Consider the following 22,436-nt stretch of genomic DNA (forward strand, 5'->3'; position numbering starts at 1 on the left):
CTGGCACACCCATATTCACCACTGTGATATGATTACATGTTTGGTACAAAGTCTGTCTTGTGAGGTATCACTTAAAGAGTCTTAAGCCACTGAACATTACTACCATGCCGAACTGTACGTACGATCATTGTATGGGAAGTTGTGAAGTATTGCTCTATGATCAATACTGATGTGACGGGTTGGATCACAGAACACCCCTTGGGAACTGCCAACTGATGTGCCTAGACTACCTCTGAGCCCATTTTCCCTGCCAGTTTGGGACTTCAGTGCCCTGCCTCGTTCGAGCCAGACACGTTAGCCTGCTACAAACACAGACCCAGGTCTGAACAACGTCCCCCAAAAGCTGCAGGCTTAACTGAAAACAGCTTAAGAAGTGTTCCTGTCTCCAACACCCAGATGCCCAGCTCCCAATGGGGTCCAAACCCCCAATAAATCTGTTTTACCCTGTATAAAGCTTATACAGGGTAAACTCAGAAATTGTTCACCCTCTACAACACTGATAGAGAGATATGTACAGCTGTTTGCACCCCTCTCCCCCCCGCCAGGTATTAATATATACTCTGGGTTAATAAATAATAAAAAGTGATTTTATTAAATATAAAAAGTAGGATTTAAGTGGTTCCATGTAATAACAGACAGAAGAAAGTGAATTACCATGCAAAATAAAATAAAACATGCAAGTCTAAGCCTAATACAGTAGGAAAGTGATTGCAGATGAAATCTCACCCTCAGAGATGTTCCAGTAAGCTTCTTTTACAGACTAGTCTCCTTCTAGTCTGGGTCCAGCAATCACTCACACCCCCTGTAGTTACTGTCCTTTGTTCCAGTTTCGTTCAGGTATCCTTGGGGGTGAAGAGGCTCTCTCTTGAGCCAGCTGAAGACAAAATGGAGGGGTCTCCCAGGGGCTTAAATAGACTCTCTCTTGTGGGTGGAGACCCGCTCCTCTCTCCTATGCAGAATCCAGCGGCAAGCTGGAGTTTTGGAGTCACATGGGCAAGTCACATGTCTATGCATGACTCAGAACTTTACAGGTGGCAGCCATTGTTCACATGCTACTTTGAACATCCCCAGGTAGACTTCTTATGTGGATTGCAGTCTTCCAAGGTTCCATTGTCCATTAAGTGTTTCTTTCTTAAGAAGCTGACCAAATGCCTTACTAAGGCTACTTAAAATCAAACAAGTACACAACCAATATTCATAACTTCGAATATAAAAGTGATACATGCATACAAATAGGATGAATATATTCAGTAGATCATAACCTTTGCAGAGATATGTTACATGGAATATGTAGCATAAAACATATTCCTGTTATGTCACAAATACATTCATAAGCATATTTCCATAAAGCATTACGGGGGGCAACATCACAACTGAGATACTTGGTAAGTGGGAAACGCCCACAGCCGGCCTTTCAGTGGCAACAAAGGAACAACTGACAAGACAGATTTACATCAGGACCAGCCAGACATGTGTTGATGGCCCATCAAGAAGAATTCACTCTCTGAGACTCCTCAGAGAGGCCACATACCCAATGGGAGCTGCCTAACCCCCATGTCACAGCAAGGATCTTTCTAGCACCTGGAAGAAAGTATTAAAAAAGGGACAGTGACATCATCATTTGTCCTCTCTCCTCCCCTACCTATGCTGAAAGAAACAAGAATGCTGGGAAGACAAAGGCTTTGAACTGAGGAGACTTGTCCCAGGCTGACAGAGAGATCCAGCCTGTGTATTAAGAACTGTAACCTACCTGCAACATCCAGGGGGATAAGAAAAGCTGTTTGATGTAAATCTTTCTTTGTCTGTTCAAGTTAGAATTTAGACTGCAAGTCTATTTTTATTTCTTATGTAACCCACTTTGACCTCTGGGCGTAAACACTGATAATCACGTAAGTTTATTAACTATAGGAAGATAGATTTTATTTTAATATTTTATCCTTAGCAATGAGTTTGTCTAAAGTGCTTGGGGAATCTGCTCAGATTACAAAGGCTGGTGAATGTCCCCTATCCTTTGACGAAGGGGCAAACTAATTAATGAGCTTGCACGGTTCAAGAATAGGTCTTGAGCAGTGTAAGACAGTATATTTCTGGGGTGCAAGGCTGGGGGCTTGGGAGATGTGCTGGTGTTTCACTCTGCATAGTTCAGGAGTGGCTTGGAGACCATTCATGCAACTTAGCTGAGTGTGTCCCTGCATGCTGGTGCTGAATGATAACAGCCCCTGGAGGGGTTTGGCAAAACATGGTTAAGGGGGCACAGCAGTCCCACAGTTCCAGGTCGTACCCCAGGGATCCCATCATAACAGGACACCAGGGGGTGGATCTGGGCTGGTGTAAATTGGTCAGAACTCCAAGCTGCCTCCTGATGTCAAACACCAGCTCATCTCAGTGTTAAGGGGGCCAAGCGGCATGGGAACCAAACTGGTTTCTAGCAAGGCGGGGGTGGAAGGATCTGACTTGCCCGTCCAACCAGGACTGGTCCCGGCCACAGCAGGTGGCAGAACTGAAGACAGGCCTGAACCAAACCCCCAGCTCATGAGGATCTGAAGGCTGCAGTCCCTGTCTCCATCAGACACCAGTTGAGAGCAGAACCCGAGGCCACCCCTCTCAGCCCCCTATGGGGGATGTAGATGTGGGGTAACAAGATCCCAGGTGGCGGTATGGGGAGGTAGTGTTGGTGCAGGAAGCCCCAGCCTTCAGGACAGGGCTCCTGTTATCCGTTAGTCAGCGGCTACGGCAATAGAAATGTATGTCCTAGGTGGCCAGGAGCATCAGCCATGAATGAGACCCAGTGAGTGTCTTCAGCAGGGGGTGCCCTTCCTGCCCCAGGCTCAGCCCATCAGCAGGGGCAGGACACACAGCTCCTCCAGCCTGGCCTTGGCAATGGCCTCCCAGCCCCTGTTGGCCAGGGGGTTGCGGGGCGAGGGGTGCATCAGGCCTTCCACCCGGACCTGGAGGCCAGCCGAAGCCAGGGCCTTGCGGGCCCGCTGCTCGGCGAAGCGGCCCACGCCGATCACCATGGCAACACTGAGCAGGCGCACGGCCTGGGCCAGCCCGTCGTCGCAGACCTGCAGCAGGCGCTCACGCTGGGCGGCTGGCAGGTCGGCTGGCGTCAGGTTCTTGCCGCTCTGGCTCATGAAGAGCAGCGGGCAGTGGTTGTGGACGAAGCAGCGGCGGAAGAAGGCCTCAGGCTCAGGGCACAGCGAGCGGAAGAGGCCCCAGAAGCGGGCACCGCTCACCTCTGTCTGGGGGCACTCCAGCCCCAGGACAGGTCTCTTGGGGTGCTCCTGGGCTGGCTTAGACACCTGCCCGCGGATCTGCAGCCACTCCCGGACGTGGCGCACCTCCCCAAATGGCACCTGTGGGGGAACAAGAGCAGGGTCAGAGAGGAGCCTGACCAGCAAGACCCCACCTCCTCCATCAGGGGGAGCCATGGAGCCGGAGCCACAGCCATTGATGGGCTAAAGCCAAGAGCCCCAGGGAAGCCAAAGGAGGTAGACACCATGGAAGGCAGTGTGGCCTAGTGGCTAAAGCATCACGTTAGGAGAGTTGCATGCTGGTCCCGTCTCTGCCATTGGCCTGCTGGATAACCTAGGGCAAATCATTCCCCCTGCTCTGTGCCTCAGTTTCCCCTCCCACCCTTTGTCTATTCAGAGTGCAAGCTCTTTGGGGCAGGGCTGTCTCTCAGTCTGTGCAGTGGCCAGCATGCTGGGATGGTTGAGTCCCCATTCTGGATCTGGGCCTCTGGCCACTGCTGCTATGCAAACATTGTCTAAAAACAACACTTATTTTATTCTAGTCCTTGGAATGGAGCCCAGGAGTCCGGGCTCAAAATTCCCCACCCCTGCTCTAACCACTGGACCCCAGTCTCCTCTGAGAGCTGGGAACTGAATACAGGAGCCCTGACTCCCAGCCCCCTTTATCTAACCCCTCTCCCTTTTACCCACTTGGTCAGAAAAAGCAGAGACAACCAAGCCCCCTCCCGCAACCCTCTGCCCCAGCAAACAGCCCTCCATGGAAGATCTGCATGGCCCCATGCCCAGAGCCATCCCTGCCAGGCCTGAGCAAGCAGCCAGGGCTCTTCTCTGCCCCCCCCCCCCCGCCCCCCGCCACCAGTTATGCAGCCAGGCAGAGGAAGGAAGCACTCCCTGGTAGGAAGTGGCCCCATCTCTAACAGGCTGGCATTAGGATCCCGCTGTACCACAGCCGCAGAGAATTGATGCCACCGCAGAAGGGGCAGGGAGGAGACATTGCTTCACCCTTCTCCATCCTAACACAGACACAGGCCAATGCCTGGGACTGACTGGGTGTCCCACTTGTCTGAGAGCCCCCCATGCAGGCCCCCAGAGCAGGGCTGGGGAGGGGAGACTTGGTACAATTACCCCACTCCCAATTAAGGAGGTAACAGGAGTCAATCCCACAGGGCAGGATTTATCTCTCCCCACTGAACCTCAATCTGCTGGTAGCCCCCCCCACCACCACCAGGGGCACCCTCCCCCAGGACCACCCCCCAAAATAATAATGCAGACTGTTTACTGATGGGCCAGATGGGGAGAGAGTGAGAATCACACTCAGCTCTACCGATGCCCCTAAATCCTGACCCACAGCTCCCTGCTACCCCAGCTCTGGGCTTCCCCACCTCTCCCCCCGCTCTGCCAGTGCCCCTCAATCCCAATCTGCAGCCTCCTGCTACCCCAGCTCTGGGCTTCCTCCCTCCCGCCCCCCACTCTTCTGGTGCCCCACAATCCCAATCCACAGCCTCATGCTATTCCAGCCTTGGGCTCCCCCCAGTTCTGCCGATGCCCCTCAATCCTGACCTGCAGCCCCCTGCCTCCCTCTGTGCCAGTCCTCAAGAGCTCCTAAGTGGAGACTCCCAGGCAGCTGCCAGCAAACTTATGTCATCTGGGGCCAACAACAACCTGGACCCTTTGCAGCTGAAAGGCTAATGAAGTGGGGAGGGGCTGTGCCAGCCCCTGGGGAGTGCCATTGGGATGCAGAGCATTCCACCACTGGGACCCGACCGGGTTTGGATTCAGTCCACGTTCCCAGGAGGAGGCAACTCGGGACCCGGGAGCCGCACTCCAGATCCTGGCGGGTTCATTTGCAGCTGCTCAGGCCGATGGGAGTTGTGGGGAGGGGCAGGGGATCTGTAGCCATTGGACCTCTAAAAATCCACTGCCAGCGGCCTCCATCCCAGCTGGTCCCCCTTGCCAGCAGCCTCAGCAGAGATGCCACCCCCCACCCCATACACTCGCCCAAAAGGAACCCAAATGCTCTCTGCTGGATGGGACCTGACACGGAGAAGCTGCCTTAGGACCGTTGGGACTGAGCACCCAGCTCCCTGCAGGGAGCAGCCCATCAGCGTCAGGCCAATGGGGCAGGAAAGAGCCTGTAGAGGCTGCATCTGGCTGGAGATGAGTGCGGGGAAGAGAGAGGTTTGCAGGCAGAGATCAGAGGGGAAATGGGGGGAACTGTTACCATATTGGAGCCGTAGAGCTTCCCCCCTCATGCTGCCCGCATTGAGGGGTGACACGCTAGGCCATGAGGGATGGGGGTCAGCGGGGACCCAGCTGCAGAGAAGAGAAACTGGGCTATGTTAGCAGAGCGGCAGGGCGTGGGGGGGGCGTGAGAGGAGACACAAGAGGCTGCGATTTCCCCATACAAGGCACTCGCTGGTCTCTGCTAGTGCAGGGTTCTGTAGAGGATCCTGGTTATTTTCTCCTTAATGAGAATTTAGTGGCTCCAGGCAGCCAGCTCTGGGGGCTGGAGTGCACAGCTCAGATAGCAGCGGAGCAAGCTATGCACATGGACTCACCATTCGTGGGCTGCAGCTGCCGTCCACCTGTGGCCGGAGGGCAGTTAAAGCCCAGTCCAACCTTTGCCTCTGCTGAGATGGGCAAGGAGGCGGCCAGTCAGCGCCCACTAGCATGGTGCATTAGATGGTGCAGCCACCTCGGCCCTCAGTTCATTTCACATGGGCCACCAGGCCAGACCTGCACCCTGGAGATCAGAGGCTGCCCACTGCCATCTGGTCACCCGCGAGGGGCATGGTGGCTCTGCTCCCTGACACACACACACACAGCCCATGGGATGGAGGTTATTTGGAAAGGGAGCAGAGAAGGAGCACAAAGGCTGGAAGCATCTACGTTGGGTGGGGGAAGGGGAAGGAGGAGGAGACTGGGGCGGACAGTACGGGATCTGAGCCCCGAGTCGTCCCCCGGGGGAGGCCCAGAGCTAACAAGTGCCAGATCTTCAAGCACGCGGCATGTCAGGAGCTGGGCTCTTTGGAGGATCTGGGTAGGAGCATCACACTGGGAGCTGTGGATCTGGCCCTGGTGTAGTAGGAAAAACAAAACCTTCCTGACTCCTACAACCAGCCTTCTCCCTGGAGCATGAGAGTTGCTATCTATCTCAGGCCTCCATCACCACAGCCTCTGAGCACCTCAAAATTTCAGATGTATTTACCCACACAGCCCGCTGGCAGGACTATTATCCGCATCTGGGCAACTGAGGCTAAGGGACTTGCCCAAGCTCACACAGGGAAGTCTGTAGCAGAAGAAGGATTTGACCCCACATCTCCTGCATCCTAGGCTGGTGCCCTAACCACTGTGCCATGCTTCCTCACCCCTGAAGTGCACACAGACTCCTTGTTAAAAGGAGGCTGCCCCGAGAGCCGGACAGGGGAAGCCACACCAGGGAGGGGCTAGCATGGCAGGGGATCGGAACGGAGGAAGATGGAGTCGAGGGAAGATGCCCAGATGTGGTTTCTGGAGGCAGAAGGGGGATTGGGAAAGCTGGGAACAAGGGCTGAGTGCAATAGGCGGGGGCAATGGCATCACAAGGGGGTGGAAGGATCCTAACCCACAGCCCCCAGCACTCACCCTGGCTACAGTCTGCTGCCACCACCCACAGACTCCCAACCCTGCTGGCCCCCAGAAAGGAACCATGGACAAAGACACCACGGCCAAATGAAGCCGGCTGCTGCATTATTCGCCAACCCCCCCGCCCCCAAGTTTAATTGATAAAAAATACCGTGGGGTCCCACCCTCCCCCAGTGCTGGGGTCCTGCCGCAGCAGCCCTCGCGGTCCTGGCCCTGCGCTGCCCTGATCTGTAACCGTATTTCAGGGGACGCCAATCTCGCCCTCTGCAGCCCCCAGCCCCCACAAAACACCCTCCCCAGTCTATCGATTGCCCCTGGGTCTAATGTCAAGATAATGCCTCCCCTCACCCCTGCTTGCCAGATCTGCCAATTAGCAGCTGGACAAATGCAGCTTGGCGGGAGACATCCCCCCCCCCCGACCCCCCAATATAAATTAAAGCGCATTATTGAATGATTTGTTTAGCTGATCCTTTGACCTCTGACCCCAGGACCAGGGGCTGTCAGAGGGGATCAGTGATGGAGCAGCTGTCAGGCATCGGGAGGGGAGAAGGGGCTTGGGGGAGGGGGTCTCCATCTTGCTCTCCCGTCCCCTCACATCATCCAGTGAGCGAGACATGGGCTCCTCTCCCATTTTCTGGCCCTCTGCAAATGGATTCAACTATGGGTAAGTGGGTGGGGGGGAGGAAGTAGTCACAGGGTGCTGCCTCCCCTCCTCTGCCAGTCACTTGGATAAACTGGCCACCCTTCTATTCAAATGCCCACTGAGATCCTGACTGTGGTACAGGCCGGATCAGGCCCCAGAGCTGGGATTGGGAGGGAGCTGGCTGGACAGACCCCTGGGTGACAGCAGGGCTAAGGTGTTACCCATGATCCTCCTGTGACATGGTTTTCCTGGTCAAACTCCATTATTCTTGTTACCTTAAAATCCCTCCCTGCAGCTTCGTATGGACAAAGCGTCCTTCTTCACTTCCTTTCCTAAAGTGCTGCTGTTAAACCCACCCCAGAGGTGGCTGCATTTAGATTGGGAGCTCTTTAGACCAGAGACTGTCTTGTCGTTCTGTGTTTGTACAGTGCCAAGCACAATGAGGGGGTGCTGATCCATGACTGGGGCTCCTAGATCAGAGGTTTTCAAACTGGGGGTTGCACCCCCTTAGGAAGGTGCGGAGGAATGTTTGAGGGGTGCGGGGGAACAAGCAGCCATGCAGGGGGCGCTCAGGGAGGAAGCGACACCTCCAACCTCTGACTCACCTCAGCGGGCCACCCAGCCTATTGCTCCGTGCTGACTCTGCCCCCAGAGACCATTGCAGGCACCTTCCCCAACCCTGAAACCCCCAGGGGGGAGGGGTCGCAACCAAAAATTTTAATTAAAAGGTGGGGCTCCACTCACAAAGTTTGAAAATTGCTGTCCTAGGTACTACCACAATACTCATCAATAATAAAATAATCATAACAACAATAATTTCAGTGCTGGGTGAAGTGTAAACAATTGCTGTGTCCCACCCCAGAGGTGGCTGCATTCACAAACTAAACAAACTGCAAGACTAAACCACTGTAACAAATCACGGCCAGACAGGAAACTCAGTCTATCCAGAGTACTTACACAGTACCATTACCACTGTATCTGAGCACCCCAAAACCCTCTTGTGAGGCAGGGCTATCATCCCCATGGAACATATGGGGGAAACTGAGGCACTGAGCAGATATGAGACACCCCCAAAGTCTCACATGAAGGCTGCGGCCAAGCAGATGCTTGAACCACAGTCTCCCAAGTGCAAGGGTAGGGTCCAAACCACAGGACCCTCCGTCTTCTCACTGAGTAAAAGGAGACTCTCCATTAGTAGTACAGAGCCTATGACACACAGCTGAGCAGTTCTGTTCCATCCAGTAGAGGGCAGCAATCACACAAACACACACACACACACGTGCACATGCATTCACGCTTTGCAATATCTTCGCAAGCCCTGGACTCTGACAGCAGCTTTCTGCTCTGCTCTGAAATGTGGCCTCCGCTTCCTGGCATGGCATCAAAGCAGGAGTGGATCTGCATGGCCCCCAACCAGTCAAACGTTAGGGGAGGCGGCAGGGAACACTGGTCCCGCCTGGGCACGGGGAACCAGGATCTTAGAGCCTGCTACACAAGCAACACTTGAGGGAGCTGCAGCTCTTTGGGCAGATGAGCATTAACAAGCGGGAGATCCTGCTGCAGTGCAGGCGCCTAATTACTCCCCAAATTAATGCCATTAATATTAACCAGCTGCATCGTATCAATCAAGCGGCTCATGGCTCCCAGCTGCAGCCACTGAACAAAGCAAGCTTCTGGGCTACTGCTCCGGGCTATCCCAGTGCGGGGCTAGAAGTACATTGTCAAAATGTGTCATGGTCCAAAGGGTACAGCACTAGACCAGGACACCTGGGTTCTATTCCCAGCTCTGCCATGTGACCTTGGGCAAGTCCCCCTCCATGCCTCAGTTTCCCCTCCCGCTCTTTATATATGTAGATTGTGAGCTCCATGGAGCAGGGACGGCCTCCCGTTATGCGTACGTGCAGCACCGGGCGCACATCCAGATCTTGGTTGGGGCTTCTAGGCTCTGCTATAATGCACATACTAACGTTATTTGACTCCATGCAGCTACGGCTGATTGACACTCGCAGGGGTCTGGCCCCATTGATTTCCATGGAGCTATGGCCGATTGATACCCCCTGGGGATCTGGCCCATTGGTGCAAATGTGCGAGGTCTCATCCCCCCCCCACCAGCAATCACCCGACACTGGCTGTGGTCAGTAGGTACAGGAGCGTCTCATGGGCACTTCCAATGCACCCACCATGCAACTCAAGACATGTCCCAATTCTCTCCCTGCCCACAAGACTCCAGTTTGAATGTGGAGAGACTGGTCTTGCCTAAAGCCTTAAGGGGCTCTAGGGCCCATAACAACCCGGGGCGAGATGCTGGCCCCACTGAAATCAAGGGGCAAATGCCCAATGGGGCTGGGACATTGCCCACAGTCATTGCTCCCAATCCTCACCTTCCCGTTCGCCCCCCTTGCCTAGGTGCACCCTGTGGGGCAGGCTGCCTTACCCCGGTCTGTGCCATCCCGAAGGGGCCGGGGTTCATGCCGAGGAAAAGCACCTCTTTGGGGGAACGGCAGTATCTCCTCACGTAGTCCTCGTGGGGCTCCCAGGCGTATTCCAGAGGGTTGTAGATGTAGCGGACGGGGTCGAGGAAGGAGAGCTCCCTGAGACGCACGTTCTGCTCCAGCTCGGCCTGCAGGAACTGGGTGGCCAGGACATCCCCCTGGGGGAAGGCCGGACCCACAGGGGTGGCACCGAGGGGCACATCCAGCTGCTCCATCATGCTGCCATCTCCTGCCAAACAAACACTAGCTAGTAAGAACCACCTGGCAGGAGAGGTGGGGGAGACGTTTGGGGGCCATTTTCAAGATCCCTTGTGAGGGAACAGATTCCCTCCCCCACCCCTTGCTTATCCACAGGGCTTGTACAGCTCCAAGCGCCTGCTGCCAGGGTGAAGAGGGGAGCTGGGTCATTGCTGGGGTTGCCAACAGAGGACCAGCTATAGTGGAGGCTCTGGGCACACGCACAGCTTGGTCCCACTCCGAGTCAGCGGAAGACCAAGCAAACTCGCCTGACAGAGGCCGCTGTGGATGGGTCATCCCCGCTGACCCAGGCAGATGGGAGCTGGCGCCCTCAGGGTCAAAGACTCCATCCCGAGCTACCCAGTCCTCCTGGCCAGGAACCTGATTCAAACCTACAACCTCAAGGTGAAAGGCAGCACCGTCCCTTTGAGCCAGCCGGGTCCTGACCTGGGCCAGATTTTAACATGTGCTCTAGATTGAGCACCCTCGAGCATCTGATGCCAATGACCTGGATTGGAACTGGGGACCCTACAGGTGAAAGGCCCCATATCCCATTCCCCAATCTCTCCTAAACCAACCAGTCCCTTGACCCTGATGCAGATAGGAGCCAGTATTCCCAACAGGAAAGGCCCCATATCCCATTACCCACCCCCTTGAGCTAGTCAATCCCCCAACCCTGCATCTGGAACACAACCAGTCCATCCTCTTCCCCCCCACCCCGAGGAAAAAAGCCCCATTTTCCATTCCCTGATCTCCTGAGCCATCCCTCCGCCCCCCACCAGCAGCCTGGGGCCAGATTGGAACTGGTGCCCCCTAGAGGAAATGGGGTAATGGGATATGGAGCCTATCTCCTCTGAACCAGCCAGTCCCCCCACTCTGGGGCCAGATCGGAGCCGGCGCCCCCTAGAGGAGAAAGGCCTCGTATCCCAATCCCACATCCCCAGGCAGCCTATTTTGTACCAGAACTCTTTCTGTGCTGTAACTCAGATGAGTGATTTCATTGTAGCCCTGGTTACAAGTGAACCAAGAAAGACCTCCACATAGATCCCTCCACGGGGAATGTGCTTTTTATAGCCTTTTTTATTACTGTAATTAGTAAAGCATTCGCTCAGATACAAACCATTACTGTAAATAATCTATAAATGCTTTGTGCTGTGATTAAACACACACACACACACAACCTACAAAACCCAGATTCGCACTTCCGCACGTGAGGGAGGAGAAAATTAACCTTCCAAGAGCCCAACCATCAGGCACTTGCAAGGAGCATTATCACTCAATTACGGTAGCACACAACAAAGATCAGGACCCTATTATTATTATTATTATTATGTGTATTACAGCTGCGCCTGGGAGCCTCAGTCATGGGCCAGGACCCCTGTGCTCTAGGCACCGTACAATATTTATTAGGTGTATTACGGTAGCATCTCAGAGCCCCAGTTATGAGCCAGGACCCCATTATGTGAGGTACTGTACAATATATTTAGGTGCATTATGGTAGCATCTAGGCCAGGACCACACTGTGCTAGGCGCTGTACGTTTATTAGGTGTATTACAATAGCACCTAGGAGCCCATCAGATGAATGTGCTAGGAGCTGTCCAAACAGAGAACAAAAAGACAGTCCCCAACCAGAGAGCTTTCAGTTTAAACAGACAAGGGACAGCAGGAGAAACTGAGGCACAGACAGGGGAAGTGAATTGCCCACAATCACCCAGCAGGCCGAGCTTAGGGTTGCCAACTTTCTGATTGCAGAAAACTGAACATCCTTGCCCTGCCCCTTCTCTAAGGCCCCGACCCTCCCTCCATCGCTCGCTCTCCCCCACTCTCGCTCATTCACTCATTTTCACCAGGCTGGGGCAGGGGTGCAGGAGGGTCTGAGGACTCCGGCTAGGGCTATGGAGTGGGACTGAGGGGCTTGGGGTGCAGGAGGGAGCTCCAGGTTGGGGCTGAGGGGTTTGGAGTGTGGGAGGGGGCTCTGGGCTGGGGCAGGGGGTTGGGGTACGGAAGGGGGTACAGGTTCTGGGCTGAGGGTGCAGGCTCTGGGGTGGGGCCAGGGATGAAGGGTTTGGGTTCCGGGCTGGGGCCGAGGGGTTCGGAGTGCGGGAGGGGGCCCAGGGCTGGGGCCGGGGGTTGAGGTGAGGGAGGGGGTGCAGTCTCTGGGAGGGAGTTTGGGTGTCGGAGAGGTCTCAGGGCTAAGGCATGGAGGGCATTCGGGGTGTGGGCTCTGGGCAGCACCTACCTAAGGCAGCTCCCAGGAAGCAGTCCCTCTAGCTCCTAGGCGCAGAGGTGACCAGGGGGCCCCCCATGCACTGCCCCCATTCGCAGGGGCCTCCCCCACAGCTCCCATTGGCCATGGTTCCCAGCCAATGGGAGCTGCGGAGCCAGTGCTCAGGGTGGTGCCTGGACTGCAGGCAGGAGCACCACGTGGCGCCCCCTGGCTGCCCCTCCACCTAGGAGCTGGAGGGACACGCCAGCCGCTTCTGGGAGCCGCACAGAGCCAACCGCTGTGGCCAGCCAGACTTTTAGCGGCCCGGCCAGCTGTGCTGACTGGAGCCACCAGGGTCCCTTTTCGAAAACCATATGCCTGGCAACCCCAGAGCACTGCAGGTCTGCTGAGCCCTAATCCACTGTCCCAGCCACTAGGCCAGCGTTTCTCAGCCTTTGCAGTGCGGCAGCCCCTTAATTGAATAAAAAATGAGCACGTTTACTTTCAGAGTAAAAAATGGATCAATGCAAACAATGCTAGGCCTGTATAACTGATGCTTTGTGTGCGTTTCGAGCCATGGACAATACTTGATCCTGAACCGTCAGGAAGTGGGGGGGGTGGGGCGGAATGAGATTTTCTTTGCTTAGATTGTAATAACATTTTCAACCCCTTTCGTCAAACTGGTGGAAATGAGGCGGCTTTGTTCCCAGATCCAGAGATTCTAAGGCCAGAAGGGACCACTGTGATCACCTCATCTGAGCTCCTGTATAGTACAGGCCAGAGAACTAACCATCAAAGGAGGGCACTTCAGGACCAGTCTCCTTAGGACAGTGGGGGGCAAAGGACCTAACTAGTGTGAAGAGGGAGCTTGCTAAATTTCTGAATGGGCTTATCTGATGGGGTTGCTGAGACAGCAGGGACTGGATGCCGTGTCCCAGGAGATCTCAGCTGGTCCTCCATCCTACCTGAAGCAGGGCCAACAGGTGATGCTTCCAAAGAGACTGACACAACACCCCCACAATAGTAGGTTGTTTTCCACCCCCTCTTCCACTTGAGGATTTCTAAGCACTCTGCAAACAAGAGTTAGTCAGGGTTTAAGCTCTGATTCAGGAATATTTTTCATAGATCCCAAGGCCGGAAGGGCCAATGATTCTCTAGTCTGACCTCTGCATAACAGAGGCCACTGAACTTCCCCACAATCATTCGTGTTAGAACTAGAGCGGATCTTTTAGAACAACGTCCAACCTTGATTTAGAAATTGCCAGTGATGGAGAACCCACCACGCCCCTTGGTAACTCGCTTTGATGGTTAATTACCCTCACTGGTAATAACGTGCACCTTAGTTCCAGTCTCAATGCATCAAGCTTCAACTTCCACCACTGGATCTTGTTAGACCAGAGATGGGCAAACTACAGCCCACGGGACCGTCCTGCCAGGCCCTTGAGCTCCCAGCCAGGGAGGCTAGCCCCCGGCCCCTCCCCCGCAGCCATGCCGCCGAGCAGGCAGCATGGCTGGCTCCGGCCAGGCGGTGCGGCTGCTAGTACTGCCGCTCCGAGCAGCAGGTTGGATAAGGGGCAGGAGGTCCTGGGGGGAAGCCAGGGGACAGGGAGCAGGGGGGGTTAGATAGGCATTGGAGTTCCAGAGGGCCTGTCAGGGGGCGGGGGTGTGGATAGGGGTCGTGACTGTCAGTGGACAGGGAGCAGTGGGGGGGTTGGATAGGCATGGGAGTCCCGAGGGGCGTGTCAGGGAGCGTGTGGGGGGGGGGGGGAGTTGGATAGGGGTCAGGGCAGTCAGGGGACAGGGAGCAGTGGGGTTGGATGGGGAGGTTCCGGGGGGGGGGCAGTTGGGGGGGTCCCAGGAGGGTTGGATAGGTCGGGGGTTCTGAGCGGGGTGGTCAGTAGGAGGGGGCAGAGGGCCAGGCTGTTTGGGGAGGCACAGCCTTCCCTACCCAGCCCTCCATAGAGTTTCACAACTCCGATGTGGCCCTGCTAAGCCAAAAAGTTTGCCCACCCCTGTGTTAGACCTTTGCCTGCTAGACCGGGATCCCCTGTCGACTGGGATCAAGTCACCCCTGAAGAGTGCCACATTCAGCTGACTAGGGTTTAGACCACTCCAGCCCTGGGGCAGACAGGCGAAGGCACTCGGCCTGATGCAGCTGACCCCGAAGCAGGCAGGAGCTCTCCCAGCGCAAACTGCACTGGTGCAGCTATGCCGGTTGTTGGAGTTGGAGCCAAACCCCAGCCTAGAGAGCGCCTAGACTGTGGAGTACATGTTCCTCACCAGCATCTGGCCAAGCACCGGGCATGTGGCAAAATAGGAAGGCCAAAAGCATCACTGATTTTACCCCCCAATGATGGCCTGTTCCAGAGAGCAGGGTGTTTGCGAATGGGACATTCGCGACTCTCCTGTTCAAAACGTTTGTGTTGTCTACTGGGAGGAGAAACAATTTGCTGGAAAAGTGTGATCCAGCAGAACTCCTGGGTTCGATCCCTGGCTCCGTGAGGGCAGTGGTGTCTAGTGGGTAAAGCAGGGGGGCTGAGTGTAAGGTTTCTAGGTTCTATGCCCAGCTCACAGAGGGGAGGTGGTGTCTGCCAGTAAGAGCAGGAGACTGGGCACTATTCTGACCCCAACTCTGATTCTCTGTGCGACTGTGAGTAAGTCACTTCCTCAATCTGCGCCTCAGTTTCCCCACCAGTAAAATAGGGATAATGACCATGGACCTTCCTTTGTAACACACTTTGAGGTCAAGGGATGAAAATGTGCTGTCCTATAAGCACACAGAATTCGTTGCTGTTATTAATAAGTGATCGAGCAGCAATGTGGTGCAGTGGCTGCACTGGCCTGGGTCTTAGGACAGCTGGGTTCTGTTCCCGGCTCTGCTACTGACCTGCTGTGTTACTGTGGTAAAGTCACCTCCTCGAGCTGGGCCTCAGTTTCTCCTCACACCTCTGGTCTATTTAGACTGTGAGGTCTTTGGGGCAGGAACTGTCTCTGTATCTGTCCAGCACCCAAGCACAGCAGGGCCCTGATCTCAGTCTGGGTAATATCATTAATCATGAGCTCAAAAAACAGAGCAAAGAATTGATTCTGCCCTCATGGGGGTATCCTGCCACCCGACCTCCTCCTAATCTGGAAAACCTCAAACCCTCAGTGCAGGGGAGAAGGGGTTGTCCCATCATCAAACGCTCTGCTTGCACCGAAATGCAATACCCTTGCCAGCTGCGCAGGGTACAAAGCCATCTGCCCCAGATGAAAACCACCTAGGAATGCCATGCTCCCAGATGATGCATTAGCACCATCCCACCTGCTGGAAAAGGGGATGCCTTCAACTTCTAACACAGGAAGGGGATGGGACACAAGGTTAGTGGAACAGGTTCCCCACAGAGCATCCGTCACAAGCCATTTCCCCAGCAGGGGATGGGGATGGTCTAGATTTGAGGGGCTTTGGAGACTCGAGACAGCCAGTCCCAGCTTCCTCCAAAGACTAGATTTTCCTTAGTCCCTCCCAGTTCCCTGCAAGCCCCTGTCCCACAATATTCCAGTTGGGCTGACTTTGTTACCACTGGTCAGCTAAGTCACGTGGTTTGGGTACAGGACATTATTTCTGCTGTCCAGTGGCGGAGGAAGCTCCCACCCATTTGGGTCATAGATTTGAAGGCCAGAAGGGACCATTATTGATGGGGTGTCAGGAAGGAATTCCCACCCACCCCCGCTCAGATTGGTTGGGACCTTGGGGGGGTTCACCTTGCTTTGCAGCATGGGGCATGGATCACCTGTTGGGATCATCTGGGCATATCCCACCAAATCAGCTCCCTGCCACTACAGGGGCCTCGGGCATCAGTGGCATTTCAGTCTCCCCCGTTCTCTGCCTGTGGTGCACAAGGATTTAGGATCTGTCTACTTGGCGACTTACTGCACGGCCAGCCAGGGTGTGAATCTCCAGCGCCCCAGCTTGCCGCACAGGAACGTCCCGGGTGGACACTGCCACAGGGCAGCGAGCGTCGCAGCTTGGCCAAGTGCCCCGCACTTTCATGGCCACACATCCCCTGAGGACAAAAACGGTTTCATCTACCTATTGCCATTGGGCTCAAAACAGGAGTCACTGGTGACATTGAATGGCCTGTGACAGAGAGGCTCTAATGGACCCTTCTGGCCTGAAACTCTACCCTCCTCTGTAGCATCAGCCAATCTCACCCACTAATTCCTGCATGCAGCTTTCGGATCCCACCACAGGATGAGCAGCGCATGAGAGTCTCGCTATTTTCTTCTGTGGGATCCCCGTCCATCTGCACTTGGTGACTCTTGCCTACTACTTAGATGGGCAGCTCCTTGGGGCAGAGAACATTTTATTGTTCTGTTCGCACAGCGCCTAGTGCAGGGGCTCCCGGCCCGTGACTGGGGCTCCCAGGTGCTACAGCAATAAATAAATCAGAAAAGTAGCCACACTGCAGAAAGCTCAGGCCACCTCTCCTAAATCGGTGGCTCCCAGGTGCTGGCTCGCACCTGAGCTACATCATCGTGGAAAATCCATTAACTGGATCTTCACCTGACTCCCAGCCAGCCCGCCCACCCACTAGACCTCATTCCCCTGCTGCAGCCAGGGATAGAACCCAGGAGTCCTGACTCCCAGTCCCCTGCTTTCATCACTAGATTGCATGCTCACTTCCCCAGCTGAGTGAATTTAGGGGCCCGATGGACACAGCGGGAGAATGAAGTTGCCCAGATATTCACAAAGCAGGTACAGCTAGGTCAGCCCCCCTTCCCCATCCTCAGATTGCAGCTGAGCAAATAGGTTGCAGTGAATAACTCCGCCTCGTTCCCTGCAGCTGCCAGCCAATCAAAGCTTCCTCCAAATAACTGGATTTTCCTTAGTGCCACTCTGTCCCCTGCAAGCCCATCCCTCAATATTCTAGCTGGACTAGTTTGACTACGATTGATCAGCCAAATCACATGGTGTGGTTCAGCTTCCCTGACTGGTTGAGCCAGCAAAGCACTCCTGGGTTGGATGCTCATGTTACAGAGTGCAAAATAGGGTGTCAGCAAATAACCCCTGGAATCTGCTTCCCCCAAACACCCAGGCCAAGGCAACAAGTGCAGAATCCCCTCCCACATCTCAGCTGGGATGGGGGCTGAGTCTCCATGGCCCATCCAGCCAAGGCCGCTCTGCTGGGACTGCCCAATTGGGGACAAGTTTCATGGTGGGTTTTATGCCTTGTACATCTGTCTAGTGAAGCTAGGCTGAGGTAGCATGGCCCAAGAGCAGGGCACTGCCCAGGGATCCAGGACACCTGGGTTCTATTCCCAGCTATGCCACCAACTTAGGTCCAGTCCCTTCCTTTCTCTGTGCCCACAGGCTAGGAGCTCTTTGGGGCAGTGACATCTCACCATGGATCCGTGCAGCCTCCAGCATAATGGGGAACATACTTGGGTGGTCTACATGTACTGTAATACAAATAATGTTGAGATCTACCCAACTCACCATCATTCAGTGCTAACAGCTCTTCATCTCAACAGGACTGATCTGAACTGTTGACCTAGCTGCCAAAGGCCCCAACCCCTGAGGCAGCTGGCCTCTGCCCTGCTTAGTCTTTGCAAAACTAGTTTGTCCAAGGCCTAAGGGCTGTTGACATCGGCTGCAATGCAGCTCCTCTGACCTGGCCTAGGTTGCAAAACAGGCCCGGAGGGGTCGCTACCAGCAGATCAGATTACTTGATGGGCCAGCCTTAAACATCTGACAGGGGCACCACTCAAACCAACAGAGTGCACTGGGAATGGGTCCCTGAACCTTTCATCTCCAGGTCACCGGTGCAAACCCAGGCAGGGCCCACAATGACACAACCATGGGAGTGCTGCTCAGTGGGGAGCGACGGGGCAGCTGCTGGTTCAGTTCCCTGGGGGGACAGGAAGCCACATCACAAACCCCATCAGCACAAGGAGCCTTGGGTCCTTGACCCCCTGCTAATGGGCTATGAAGATGAAGTTCCCCCTCTGTCAGGGGGCTGGGGAGCATAGATGAAAAGAAGATTCCCTAGGCATAGGGGCAAGCAGGGAGGAGTGTAAAAACTGCCCCCCAACAGAACTCCTGGTTAAAGCCAGACTGTTGCCTACCATTGGGAGCTCCAATATCACAAAAGGCATCAGATGGCACCACCACCCCTAAGTCAATGGCATCGCACCCCATTTTGCCTGGGTCCTTGGCATCATCCTACAGCCCCCTATGTAGGTGGAATGGGATGCTCTGCTCACTACGCCAGGTCTTCACCAGTAAAACGGGGGCAGGGAAGGGGCCGGGGGCATGCACAGAGCCTCCAGGGCCTACATTATGTGTGTCCCCATCCTGGAGCAAGGCCGACACCAAAGTGCGGAATGTCTGAGGGCCTGTCATGGGGACCCTGTAACGGCAGCTGGATCAGCAGACCTAAGGCTGAGAGGGAACCTGGTTTGGGGTGTGTCTGCACTCTCGCTGCTGGGACGGAGAGGAGTGGGAGCTGCCTGGATCCGCAGCAGGCCTCCTCTGGATCCCTTTTCCAGCCCTGGGTTCAAATCCACCCTTAATTCTCCGCTAGTCCCTACCGCAACACACTAGAGATTCTAATTCAATACCCAGCCCTGACCTCTTACTCCCTATCCCAAGCGCTGCAGGGGAAGAACCCCGAGTTACTCTAGGGCACCACCTCTGGCCAATCTAGACACTGCATGGATGAATCCCAACCAGCACGGGTCGTGTTGTACAAAGGGAGCAGAGATGGAAGGATCTTGTAAACTCCATCTGTAGCAGAGCTAAAATTGGGGAAACATTTGGGACTCATGAACATTTTCATCCATGCAAATCATGTCCCATCACAGAGAACCAAATGCGGCACTTTCTATCTGTGAAAATACTCACCCGTCAAACTATATCCGTTGGCCCAGCTATGGTGCAGTCTTTGCCTCCCTTTCACAGATGGCCAACATTTTAAACAAAGACCCTTGATTTCAGGTGCCCAATTTTACACCACAAGGGGCTAAGCAGCCAAAGGCTCAGCTGAAATCCACAGGAGCTGTGGGCTCTCCACTCTTCTCAAAGAGCTGGCCCAAGGTGTCATAATCTGGGCATCCAAAATCAGCAGCCAATTTCAGAAACATGGACCTAACCGTCTTGCCGAAGGTCACACAGCCGGCCAGAGGCACAACCGGTGGAAGCCAGGTTGTCTGGCGCCAAATCCCCCGCTCTAACCCCTGCACAATCTTGATTTTTTGCTGCCTGGAAATAGCCCAGGGCCTTGTCAACTTAGCAATGTGTCCACCGGAACAATCAGAGATGGTACCACTGGCTGGGCCCCACTGAATTGGGCTGAGCATAGTAGGGCAGTTCTCAAATTTTTCCATGCCAGGGATCTCTCCCCAAGACTCTTGGAGAGGCTTTCTGGTTCTGATCCCACGCTGTCCGTGCAGCGATTGAGACTTGGTTATGTATATAAAACTACTAGGGCAGGGCCAAGCAGCCAAAAGGAAGAGAAACTCATCTTGAGGGAGCAGTGTGGCTGTCGGGGCTCTTGAAACCCACATTCCTTTGTATCTGTGGTGTGTCTGCCCGCTCCACAGGGGCAGGGCTCAAGGCTGAATTTGCCCCCTATTATCTGCAGGTCACTTTGCGCGTTGGTCTCCTGCCCATTTGCTGCCCCCAGATTTCTATGCTGATGATAAAGCCGAGCATGCTGGGTTCACGCCATGAGAAAAGGAATGATGCAGACAGGGATGACTTGCGGGAGGGGAGCCGGGTGAGTCACATCAAGGAGCCTGGCCCAGGCTGCAAGCTAGGCCAGGGCATCACACTCAGGGAGGGGCAGCTCCAGAGAGCTGTGCCAGAGAGGGTGCCAGAGAGGGTGCTCCACCCCCCCACTGAAGGGGGGGGGGGGGAAGAGAACAAACTCCCTCCCTTCTCTCCCCTTCTTAATTCCCCCTCCCAGCTCCTGCCTCCCAACTCCCCCCTCCGCTTCCTCCTTCTTCGCTCCCCCTCCCAGCTCCCTCTCTCCCTCCCAGCACCCCCACGGCTTCCTCCTTCATTCCCCCTACCAGCCTCCTCCCTCCTCCCCAGCTCCCCCCTCCACTTCCTCCTTCTTCGCTCCCCCTCCCAGCCCCCTTCTCTCCCCCTTCTTCACTCCCCCCAGCTCCCCCCGTCTTTGCTCCCCCCCTCCTCTCCCTGCTTCACTCCCCCTCCCAGCCCCCCCATGGCAGGGGGGAGGAGGCAGACAAAGGGGGAGCTGCATTCTCTTTCCCCCACCTCCCTTTCTTCACTCTCCTCCCCTCCCCTCCCCTCCCCGGGGGCAGCATCCAGCTCTTCCCTCCGGCCTCACCCTACGGGCCCCAGGGCTCAGCGCCGCCCCCCTTCGCCCGCCCCTTACCTGCCTCCTCCAAGCTCAGGGATCTCCCCCTTAGTGACCAGCTTCCCATGTGCCCTCGCCATGGTCTCTGGGAGTTGTAGTCCTTCCGCCTTCCACGCCCCCTTGACACTCAGCTGCAGGCCTTCCACCCTCGCACTACAGCTCCCAGCAGGCTCCTGAGAGCCACGGGGGATGCTGGGAGATGTAGTTCCGAGGGGCAAAAGCATGTGGATGCCTTGTTCACTACTACAGCAGCGTCACTTGACGTGTGTGTGTTAAGGGGGCACACTGCTGGGGGTGTGTGGGTGTGTTATAAGGACAAACAGGTGGGTGGGTATGTTATAAGGACACAGGTGTTGTGTGTGTGTTGTAGGAACATGCGGGGGGGGGGGTGTTATAGGGACACGGGTGTGGGTGTGACAGGGACACACAGGTGTGTGTGTTTTATAAGGACACGGTTGTGTGTGTGTTATGAGGACACGGGGGGGTTATATGCACATACAAGTGTGTGTGTGCTTGTTTTAAGGACACAGGATTGTATGTGTGTGTTGTAGGGACACACAGGGTTGTGGGTGGGTTAGTGTTATAGGGACATAGGCAGTTAGTTGAACAATAGAACCAGATACTTTTTTCTTAAAGAAAACCCAGTTTTGCCCATTCTCACAATTTAATCAGAAGTCTCACAATGTTTGATGCTTTTTTAAAAGACCCAACTTCTGAAGTCATAGAATTACATGAGAAAGAAGAGCAAGTTTCTATGCCACATAATGCAGTTGCAGTGGGGGAGGTCTAGGCTGGATATTAGGAAACACTATTTCACTAGGAGGATGGTGAAGCACTGGAATGGGTTACCTAGGGAGGTGGTAGCCCTAGCTGGGATAATTTAGTTGGTGTTGGTCCTGCTTTGAGGAGGGGATTGGACTAGATGACCTCCTGAGGTCTCTTCCAACCCTAATCTTCTATGATTGTATGATTCTATGCTGAGAAAAGCTCGAAAACATGACCCCTGGCGTGAGCCTAAAGGCTCAGCAACCAGAAGGCAAAGAAAAAGAACCCCAAATCAATTGTTTTTGATAAAAATCTTGTGCTTTTTAAAGCTAGTCTCGTGATTTTGCAAGGCCTGATTAATTCATGATTAATTTTAACAGTTGGTGTCAGTCACACTGAAAATGTCCTTCCATTTGTTACTCTATAATCTCATAAAGACTAAAAAGGGGGACATGTTAGACATCCTAGGTGAGATTTTTCCAAGCCACCTACAGGATATATTATTGCTATCATTTGTATTGCAGCAGCACAGGATCCCCTTGTTCCAGACACTGTACAACCCCACACACACACATACACACACACACACAAACACAAAAGATGTGTACTATATACAGTTAGGTGTGTATGCTATGATTTATAGAGAGGGCTCAGAATATGGTTCCCACAACTAAAAAGAGGTGTTGGTGTTGGTGTCTGAGTTCCTGTTTAAATTATAACTTTAATGCTACTGGTGTTTTATTGTACAATCAAGGATGTGTTAGGGAGGCTAAAGCATTGGCTTTTTATTATTTTAAATCTAAATAAAAAATAATACATCATGGCCAGCCCCAGCAAATCATGAGACT

The 22,436-nt window shown here is 54.5% G+C and overlaps 1 protein-coding gene across 5 annotated transcripts in view; it reads right to left on the reverse strand.

The window, feature by feature from the left end:
- Positions 1-566: 566 nt before the first annotated feature.
- The window catches only part of SMUG1 (single-strand-selective monofunctional uracil-DNA glycosylase 1), a 35,927-nt gene continuing 14,057 nt past the window's right edge, over positions 567-22,436 (reverse strand). The window contains exons 1-4 of one of the 5 annotated variants that reach the window (XM_037884079.2): positions 20,842-20,867; positions 19,119-19,237; positions 9,956-10,242; positions 1,229-3,356 (exon numbers count right to left, since the gene is read on the reverse strand). In XM_037884079.2, coding sequence (XP_037740007.1) covers positions 2,829-3,356; positions 9,956-10,231 — 804 coding nt within the window. In that variant the 5' untranslated portion in view covers positions 10,232-10,242; positions 19,119-19,237; positions 20,842-20,867 and the 3' untranslated portion in view covers positions 1,229-2,828. The other 4 variants (XM_027828128.3, XM_007065820.4, XM_043532926.1 and 1 more) reach the window with 4 other exon arrangements.

The sequence above is a fragment of the Chelonia mydas genome, chromosome 20 (assembly GCF_015237465.2).
Source record: "Chelonia mydas isolate rCheMyd1 chromosome 20, rCheMyd1.pri.v2, whole genome shotgun sequence".
NCBI lineage: Eukaryota > Metazoa > Chordata > Testudines > Cheloniidae > Chelonia > Chelonia mydas.